This window comes from Poeciliopsis prolifica, unplaced genomic scaffold, assembly GCF_027474105.1.
Source record: "Poeciliopsis prolifica strain line A6 unplaced genomic scaffold, Auburn_PproV2 SCAFFOLD007, whole genome shotgun sequence".
Lineage (NCBI taxonomy): Eukaryota > Metazoa > Chordata > Actinopteri > Cyprinodontiformes > Poeciliidae > Poeciliopsis > Poeciliopsis prolifica.
Window position 1 is genome coordinate 11,795,104 of NW_026562382.1, and position 9,660 is coordinate 11,804,763.

Genomic DNA, 9,660 nt, shown 5'->3' on the forward strand with positions numbered 1-9,660 from the left:
TCTGAGTTGTTTAATGTCCTACTAGATGAGTCGGAGTGGGAAACCTGAAGTAATTTTTGTAGACCAGTCATTCTTGGTGGGTGGGTGGTTGGGGGGTTGTTACTGTAACATGCTTTCTCCAATGGTGGATAATCAATCCCACTGTAGCTTGCTGAAGCCTTGAAGCTTTAAACATGGGTTTAGTACCATTTCCAGATTGATAGATGACAATCATTTATTGTCTAACATGTTTTTGAACTTCTTTTGAAATGAGCATTGTGTCTTGCTTTTTGAGATAGTTTAGCCTGGGTCAGACTTCTTGTTAAACACGTTTTATTTAAGTCATCTATTGATTCTAAAGATCTGGCAGTAACCAGACATGGGTGTCCAGACACATGCCAGCAGAATGAAAATCAGTTTTCCAAAAATTAAATTGAACAATTAGAATCATAATTGGAAAACTACCAATTTTTTCTTAGTCAGGTTATTGTTGTATCACATTAAAATCTGATTGATAATGTGAAACATGCAAGTACAACAACAGAGTAGGAATATAGAAAAACGCGTTAAAAGGAATAAATACTTCTATACAAAATAGTTAAAAATGTAAAAATGCAAAATTGGTTTGAGCTGCAACTTCATGAAGACATGGTATGAAATAGTTTAAACTGATCTCAAAGTTATCTCATTACTGATAAAAATTCATCGTTGATCAGGATTCAGTAGGATGGGATTAAACCATCCCGGAAAAGAAGAAAATGATTGCAAGTTGTTTACAGTTAGTGGCTCCTTAACATGACATTTTGTAAGTTATTATATGTTGAACATATGTTTTATAATCAAATTTCAAATCTGGCTGTTGAAAACAAATCAAACTATAACAACTGCCAAGAGTAAATATATTGTTTATTTCCTCATATATACCATATGCATCACTGTAAATTCTCAGTGTGATTTTAGAAAATCAGTATGGACAAGAACGTGTACCATTAAATTCTTCAGTATTAAATAAATGAATTCAAGTCTTATAGCAGTGTAATTTTCAATTCCTGTACAGCGCTTTGGAGTTTATGGCGAGCAGATTCACGCCTGCAAAGACCATAAAAACAGTCAAAAGTTCTTGAAGTAAGTTCGGACCTTTGCCTGTCAGTCTGCTGTCAATTCTCTGCTTCCTTCTTTGGCAAGAAGTGCAAGTAAAGATGGCTTGTCATGAGGTTCTGGGGAACTAAATCGGGACAGAATGCGCATTCAACGGGACAGCTGCTCGGAGGCTCCTGGTTGGCTCCCCTGTCAACGGCGTCACACAGCTCGGGGCTCCACAGGGGCTGCAGGGTGGGATAAATAAAAGGAAATTAGGGTATTTTTACACCTCACTGAAGTAATAACAAGCTGTGTAAGGTATAACTTCCTACTCCATTAGAGAGAAAACATGAACAGCAGCGGCAAAGAAAAGCAACATAATTCTCAAGTGTTTAATTATCTCCCTCTTTGTCTGAACTAACAAAAACAGCTATTTCTATCTTACATGCATTTGTAGGAGTAGTGGTTAAAAAAAATTTAACTTTTAGATCTTACTGTACATAATTCACAATTACTTTATAAGCATTTACACACATCAGCAATAAAACCCAACAAACCATCATACTTGATCTAAACTGCTTCCATCTGGCTCTCAATTTCAAACCAACATGCCAATTATAAGCAGAGCAACCATGCTCAAGTTAAAAAAAAAAAAAAAAAAGAAGGAATCGGCACACATCGCACGGTAATATGTTTAGCCAGGGAGATATTTTTGGGCTTCTCACTGTTTTACTCCTCCATTAGCAGAGACCAATCAGAAACTGATAATTTGCTACTACTTTTCTCAGACCTTCCTCTCTGTTTCTCACCTGCTCGGGTCCCCGCACGCTCTCATGGGAGGGCGAGGAGGATGACGAGTGGGAGGGGGACGTGGAATGGACAAAAGGCAAAGGCAGTTCCACGGGCTCCTCCTCTGGCAGCGTGGGGGAGCCGAGGGGCGGCTTTCGAGCCACCGGCAGGCCAATGTTCCTCTCAGGAGCACTATTCAGGAAGTCATATTCACTGTCCGTGGGGGGCGGGAATTTGACACTGAGTTTGGTGAGAGAGTCTACCAAGTCTCTGTCCTCCTGACTAGTGCCACGAGATGCCAAGGGTGCAGACAGGTGAGGGAGGTCCGCAGTTAACCTCAGAGGTGTAGGAAAGGGCCTCTCATCTTCTACGGTTCCATCCGTGCACTGGATGGGCATGGAGAAGCGCTGGTCTGGGAGGTGAGAGGAAAGCAAGAGATGTTTAGCGTTTCTATTTTTTATAAGTCAGCATGCTGGTGAAATTTGAAATAGAAATTTGAGAATTTTTAGAGAACACAACGTTTTAAAAACGTAACACTAAATACATCAGGCTGCTATTAGGTTTAGATTTGTTGCACGGACTATTTTGAAAAACCATGTTGAATTATCCAACAAATCATCCAACCAGCCTCCCCTGGTCAGCTGGCTTAAAATTAAAATATTAAAATGTATTACTTGTTTTTACTCTTATTCGGTTTGCTTGCCTTACCAGTGTCGTTTTCTGGTTTAACTGTTCCATATGGTTGGAACAAGATAAAACTATTTCAATCTTCATTCTATTTTGAAAACTAAATCTAAGTGGAAATAACATTTTTTAATCAGCCAATGCTCACTGTGTTTCATTTGCTTTGAAAAAGTATTCAAACCCACAAAACTTTCCATTTTTAGTTTGCAGGATTGCCACAAACTAAAACCTATAAGCAAACGGAGGAAAGAAAATTATGTGGTTTTCAAATTTGGTTACAAATATAAATCAAACATGTTTTCAGCTCCCATTTCTCTGACACAGAGAACACATTAATAAGCCACACCTTATTAATTAGGAGCACCCTAATTAATAAATAGTCATTCTGTGTAAGGTCAGTATAACTCCAGCTGTTTTGTGAAAGCCTCAGAGGTTTGTAAAAGAACATTAGTGAACAAACAGCATTGTGAAACCAATAAGTACAGCAGACAGGTCAGGGAAAAAGTTGTGAAGAAGTTTAAAGCCAAGTTAGGTTGTAGTATTCCAAGCTTTGAACATCTCCTGGAGTCCTCTTCAAGCAATCATCAGAAAAAGGCAGAACCTAACAACACTTCTATGCACAACAAATGGCAAGCACTTACAGTCCAAACAGATGGACCGGGAAGATAGACATTAATCACAAACAGGTCTATTGGAACTGTTTAGTGGTTGCAAAGATACACATCACCCTGAATAAATAGTCCCTACAGTGAAGCACGGTAGCGTCAGCATCATGCTGCAAAGATGCTTTTCTTCAGTGGGGACAACAAACCTAATCAGACTTGATGGGAAAAAGAGAGGATAGATGAGGCTAAAGACAATTAGATAATGTCAAAGACTTGAAACAAAAGTTGAGATTCACCTTTTAACAGGTAGGAACAGGTAAAAACCATAAAATTAATGTGTTAGAATGGATTAAGACCCAGCTTAAATCCAAATCCGTCACAAAACCTAATAGATGCCATCCATCCTATTTGACTGAGCTTGAGGTACTTCACAAATACCAATGGGCAGAAATTTTAGTCTCTCGATGATAGATGAAGCTCTACAAAGTCTTCTTAAAAGTCTTAAAAGACTTTGTAGAGATGGTTATTGTATACCATCTTTGAAGTATAAAATAACAGGATTGGGAATAAAGTCTGAAAAAAGCACCACACTGTTCCAACATTTCAAATATAAATTTCAAACGTTTTCATATATATAAATAATTTGCATGATTGTGAAGTTCCCTGATTCATAATTATGCAAAATGTTCTGTTGGTAACATTCAATCTCAATAAAATGTTAAAATTTGTTGTGTAACATAGAAACGCCATAGGTCCAAGATGTATACTGCTCCAAGGCAGTGAGCTTGAAGTATTTAATTTCATGTGTGCTGTCTGCATTAAGAAGAGACCGTTTGAGGAGATTCACTGTGATTTCACATTCATTAATTATTACAGGAGTAAGTAGATTAGGAGAAAATATAAATTAAAAAAAATTGAGAATTTTCTGCAAAAAAAATTTTTGTTTTATAATTAGGTCAAAAAGATCACAATATTTTTTTTTTCTCCAAAATCCCCCCTCACCCCCCTTCCTTTAAATAAGCCAAGATTTTAAATTGCCTCATAATTTAGCAACAGTGACTGAAAAAGTGAGCGTGTCTGCTCGGTCCGACGCAGCAGACAAAAGGGTTCTCAGAGCATGAATTAGCCTCAGCTGAGCAGAGTCAAGAGTGTGTGAACGAAAGGGAAAAAAAGCTGCGGCATCCAAGCAAATGGATGAGATGGAGGCGGACAAATTGCATTTTAGGAAGGTTGTATTTATAAGGGGGAAATAGTTTGACATTACATTTTGGGCATCTTTGGGCATTTAATACTACCACTTGAGAAAAAAAAAATATTTATTTTTAATTTATTAAAAACTAAGTTAGAAAAGTTTAGACAAAACTTTGTTTTATTCAAAACACTTAAATATCACAATCTTTAGTATGAATGTCAAAGAAAACACTTGTCGGTGTGATTAAAAATAACCAAACAGTCACATTTCAAAGAAAAGTGCCACCATTTCTCCCTGGGATGATTAGATTTGTTTTTCCATACCATCTTTGAGGTATAATCAGCCATTTATAGTTAAAGAGTTTTTTTTTTTTTTTAAAAAGAGAGCAAAAGTTAATACACTCATCAGCTGAGCTGACATTTACAAACAAAATTATTGTATGACCTATACAACCCAATTCACAATAGCATCCATTGCAACTAATTAAGATAAATTCCAAGAACAGCATTTCAGCTTAAACTGTGCAAAACTACTGTCAATATTACCGTTTGAGTTGTCGTAACTTCCATGGAATCTTTTCAGATGATGTTTCTGTTTTGAAGTCAGGGTCTGGATCTGTCGGAATTTGCCCTGAATTGCTTCAAATGCCGCCAACATGTCCTGACTGACCCCAAGAAATGCATAAATGAATTAGACATTAAAAAAAAAAACATTTGTCAGCTCAGTTACAGAAAAAAAGAGAAATCTTTAGGAGGAGAGACACGTACTAATCAGAGCTGCTGTTGACTGTCAAATTTGAAGCACCAGCAACAGTGGCCACATTCCCCTGAAAAAAAAAGAAAGAAAAAAGGAAAAAAAGAAAAATCACATTTAATTTTTTTTTAGTCATCATTAACAACAATTATCCAAAGGGCAGGCTGTTGATGCATGTGCCGTTTTATTTATGCATGAGTGTGAGTGGGGGAAAAAAAAACTGTTTCCTGGCTTACTGAAGACCAAGCAAAGATGGAGCTGCTGCACTGAGCAGTTATTATCCTCTAGCACCATCTGGTGAAGCAAAACCAGACAGACACAACAGGACACATGCAAACACTGGATGGAAAACAAGTCTCTTGCAGTGCTGTGAAAAAGTACGTATCCCCATACAGATCTTTAAAATTTTTGCTGTAATGTTTAAGATCATAAAACTAATTTTAATATCACACAAATATGAGTACCGTACATAAAAACAGCAGTTTTGAATTCATTTTTTTAGCTAGATAAAACAAACTGGTCATATATGAAAAGAGATGAGCCTTTCTTTGTATATAAGTTTACTGTGTTTACTGTGAAACAAATTCTCTAACTAACCGATGACAATTTCACTAGCCACACCTCGACCTAAATAATACCAGACCTGCAAGAAATGATTTCATTAGAATCTGCCTGACAAAATGAAGTAGGCCAAAAGATTTCATATTTCAGGATCTGGACAACTAGACAAAAAAAAAAAAAGCTCCATAACCATTGGATTAGCTCTGGCAGAGCTCATACCTTTACCGAACTGAGATGCTATAGCATGACCTCTAACATGGTCAAAAACCCTCAAATACGACTGAATCAAAACAATCCTACAAAGAAGAGTGGGTCAAATTTCCTGCACAGTTTGATTTAGATCAAACTTGTGTACACAATAATAATGAAAGAAAATATTTTTATCTTTACTGCAAAAATGTCTGGTTTTACTGTTAAAAACATGAACAATTTAGACTATAGTGGTACAAATAGCTATAAAGGAGGGTACACCACCTTCTTTTACCATTGGGATCATTTGCTAACTTTATTTTACACATCGTACAAATGATGCTGTTTATTGCAGGTACAATTTTCTTCCCTAGACAAAACAAGATGGAATTTAAGTAGAGTGCCTTTAAACTCTTTGCACACAGAGAGGAAGCTGTGAGCTACAGGATGCATATCCTTAATTTTACAAACAGAAGAAGTAGGAAGAGCTATAAAGTTGTGGCTGTGAACATACCCGGTACTGTGTCTTCCTACTAGAGGCAGCCGCTTTGAGAAGATGGTTGCGAGGCTCACATTTCATCTCTCCTAAGAGTCACATAAAACTGATCAGTACGACAAAGTACTGGGTGGAAAAGAATAAAGTTGATTCGGTTACAGTTTGTGAATGTAGCTCCAAAATATAACACAATTCAAAGATAAATAGTCACAGAGACTAACCTGAGGGTTGCCTTGTTGCTGACAACTCAGTTTCAAGATCAGAAATCAAACGTTGCTGGTCTTCTATCTGCTTTTTAAGTTCTTGAGTGTACTGCTCATAATGTTCCTTCTGTAAACACATGGGGTCTGTTATTTCCTCAGACAGCAAACACACACTGTGGCAGTTTTTGCATAAATAAAGCTCTGGTTGAACCTCTCCTTCTGTGCCCTCAGCCCAACCCCTTTCCCTCTCAATTCTTAGCAACAAGCAGCTCAGTGGGAGGTGCCTACTCTCCACTCACTGGAAGGTCTATAAGCTGTATAAAATTTAATTTGGGAAGCAAAACACAAACCTCTCTCACCCCACACTCGGAAGATTTTGTGTTGCCCTCAACGCAAACTGTACCCTGGGCAGTGAGCCATTTCATCAATATTAAAAATCATCATTTCAAACACAAAACACAACAACAATGTAGTAGCTTTCAGAGTTCTACAGCTTCTTCTTCAACCTTTATTTAACCAGGATAAAACTCCTCAACATTAAAGATCTCTTTTACAAGAGAATGCTGACAATCATACACATTCCTGTTAAATAAAGCTAACAATACCAGGTTTTTATGACAAAAAGAAACATTAAACTTTTTCAATCTTTAATATGACATATGTCCTGTCCCAACTTGACCAAAAAAAAAAACAGCAAAATATTTTTACTTCTAGGAGAATATGTAGTTTAATTTATTTTGATTTTAAAAACCAACTCAGTCCTATTTAAATTAACTCCAGATCAAGATGCTGCTCCCCCCCATGTTTCACACTCTCCCAAGAGACTATTTATTTTAGCCAGGTTACTAATGATACTGTTGCTGTTTACAGTATTTCTCCAACTACTTACGCCTGACTTTACTGGACCGCTGAATACACAACTCAGCCCAAATCTTTCAAATCTGGCAGACATAGATTAAAAACAGTTTTCATTCCACCAAGACATTTGTTTATGACAGGAAATAAAAGAGAAATCTCAGAAGAAAACAAAACATTGAAAAAAGAGAATTGATTTTCAAAATAATGTGTCCTTTTGTATTTTACAAAAACATGTCTTATGTTTAAAATTATCATATTATTTTCAACGGTCAGTAGAAAAATGGGTATTAGTATCCCAGCAATAAAATCCCTGTTATAATTACAAACCATGTTTTTGCATGTTTCCTCTCATATTTGGACACTGCTTGGTGATAAGCTCCAAGTCTTTTGAGGTTGGAAGGCCTCTTTACCATCACTCTAATTTCTCTCTCCCTCTATATAAGAAGTATGAATGATTTTAGGCTTTACTAATAATATAAACTTTTTGGTGGATTTTTTTCTGATATATTTTTACAATGAGCACTATTTGATCAGTTGTTCAAATTTCTAAAGATACACGAACAAAATAATTGTTTAACGCTCCCCAGTTTAACAGAACTATTATCCTTTTGTACATATTTTTTGCCATCGGATTAGTTGTTTAGTTTTTGTTTTTCCGTTGAGTTGCGCAAAGTATGTCCTATCAAATGAAAGGTTTTAAACTTATTTATAATTACCTTTTTTTTTTTTTTTTTTTTTCTAACACAAAAACCTGGCAATTTGGCAGGGCTGTGAGCCTCACTTAAATCCACAACATTACAAAGTCTCTCTGACATAGTGCTCTTTTAATGCAACACTTGCGCTGCAGCGGCAAAGACCAAGCCCATTTGACCAAACATTTGCTTACCATTTTTTGCAACTCCTTTTGAGCATTGTCCTTTTCGATGGAGACCTGGCGATAAGCTTCAAAAGCTTTGTTTAGCTGGTCTCCAATATTCCTGTCCATGCCTTGTCATCACTGTCACGGCAGGCATGAGCCCTATATAATTGAAAACAACTGCTTATAAACATTTTCACCAGTAAAATCTGCAGATTGAGTGGCATTTTCCTGCTTTGTGACGTTTTAGTTTGCATTTGTACACGGTGAAATAACAGAACAATGGGGGAATTAACCTTTAAAGCGTTGCCTAATGTATTGACAGGCTAAAATAAGCTAAATGTTGCAATAATAAAAAGTCTACCAACCCTGGTTGTGTAATCTTACTATCTCCTTACAACTATGTGAATTTGGTCAAATGTGAAACAGTTAAAAGAATGAATGTGACAGATATTGAATAACAGAGCCTCAACAAACTAATGATAAATAATTGATACCACTAATTGTGCAGATACACAGTTTTTACATTGTTTTCTTTTCTTCTTATCAACGATTGTCGCACATTTAATCGACTTTGAGACAAGTAGGCTACAGCTCAAAATGTGCAGCTGCGGACTCAAAAACTGGTAATAATGTGAAAACTATATAATTTATTGATCAGTCTCCACAGTTAAAACTGCCTATCAATGACACGCCATACAAACAGTTCCAGGAGTAGGACCTGCTGCAACGTGAATGAGAAATATACAACAAAACTTACGCTAAAACCATCCGGGACACATCTCCAACTGGTTACAAAGTGACATTTAAAGAGTGCTTTGAATAGTTCCGTATTCTTTTAACTGGATCTGCATTAGCCGGTGTTTTCAGTAAGGCGACCGAGCAACAACTCGGCAGATCCATCCGCCGCTCCGCCGGTGTGAGTGTGTTTGCGTGTCAGAGAGCGTCCTCCTTACCTTCACTTGAGTCCCCTATTATTTAAGTCGTATTTGTTGTTTTGACACCACCGCAGCATCGTCGCCCTAATCTTCAGATGCAAAGTTACGAAGCGCTGGAGAGGATATGGCGCTGTATGTTTTACATAGCCCCAGTTTGAGTTGGGAACTTCCCTCGGGGAATCCCCCTGCTCTGTAGACTTCCGCCTTGACTCGGCCCGGACCAATCACAGAGTGGTTAACAAGCTGAGGGTTCTTCCAACCTACGCGTCTGCAAACCGACTGTTGTGCATGTGAAAATTGGCCTCAAAGTCGACTTGTGCTTTATTAACTTTGCCTAAAACTTCACTGTCCCCTTTCTAACTGCGCATTCAGCACGATTTTTTAAAATAGAATAACATGCGTTTTAATAATGCTCATAAAGTTGCAACGGACATGAACTGTTTTAAGCTTGGAGCTGTTTAATATCTCATGTGTTCC

The 9,660-nt window shown here is 37.1% G+C and overlaps 1 protein-coding gene across 1 annotated transcript; it reads right to left on the bottom strand.

Moving 5' to 3' along the window:
- Positions 1-867: 867 nt before the first annotated feature.
- tank (TRAF family member-associated NFKB activator) lies at positions 868-9,362 on the bottom strand. Its single transcript, XM_055031671.1, has 8 exons — positions 9,202-9,362; positions 8,276-8,407; positions 6,550-6,658; positions 6,347-6,417; positions 5,097-5,155; positions 4,875-4,993; positions 1,869-2,260; positions 868-1,304 (listed from the first exon to the last, which is right to left on the bottom strand). The coding sequence occupies exons 2-8, from the start codon at positions 8,372-8,374 to the stop codon at positions 1,137-1,139; spliced, it is 1,017 nt and encodes a 338-aa protein (XP_054887646.1). The 5' UTR covers positions 8,375-8,407; positions 9,202-9,362; the 3' UTR covers positions 868-1,136.
- Positions 9,363-9,660: the final 298 nt, after the last annotated feature.

Coding starts and splice junctions, on each gene's coding strand:
- tank (XM_055031671.1), bottom strand. CDS start 8,374: ATGGACAGGAATATTGGAGACCAGCTAAACAAAGCTTTTGAAGCTTAT. Junction 4,994..5,096: donor GTCAACAGCAGCTCTGATTA/GTACGTGTCTCT, acceptor TCTTGGGGTCAG/TCAGGACATGTTGGCGGCAT. Junction 2,261..4,874: donor AAGTTACGACAACTCAAACG/GTAATATTGACA, acceptor CTCACCTCCCAG/ACCAGCGCTTCTCCATGCCC.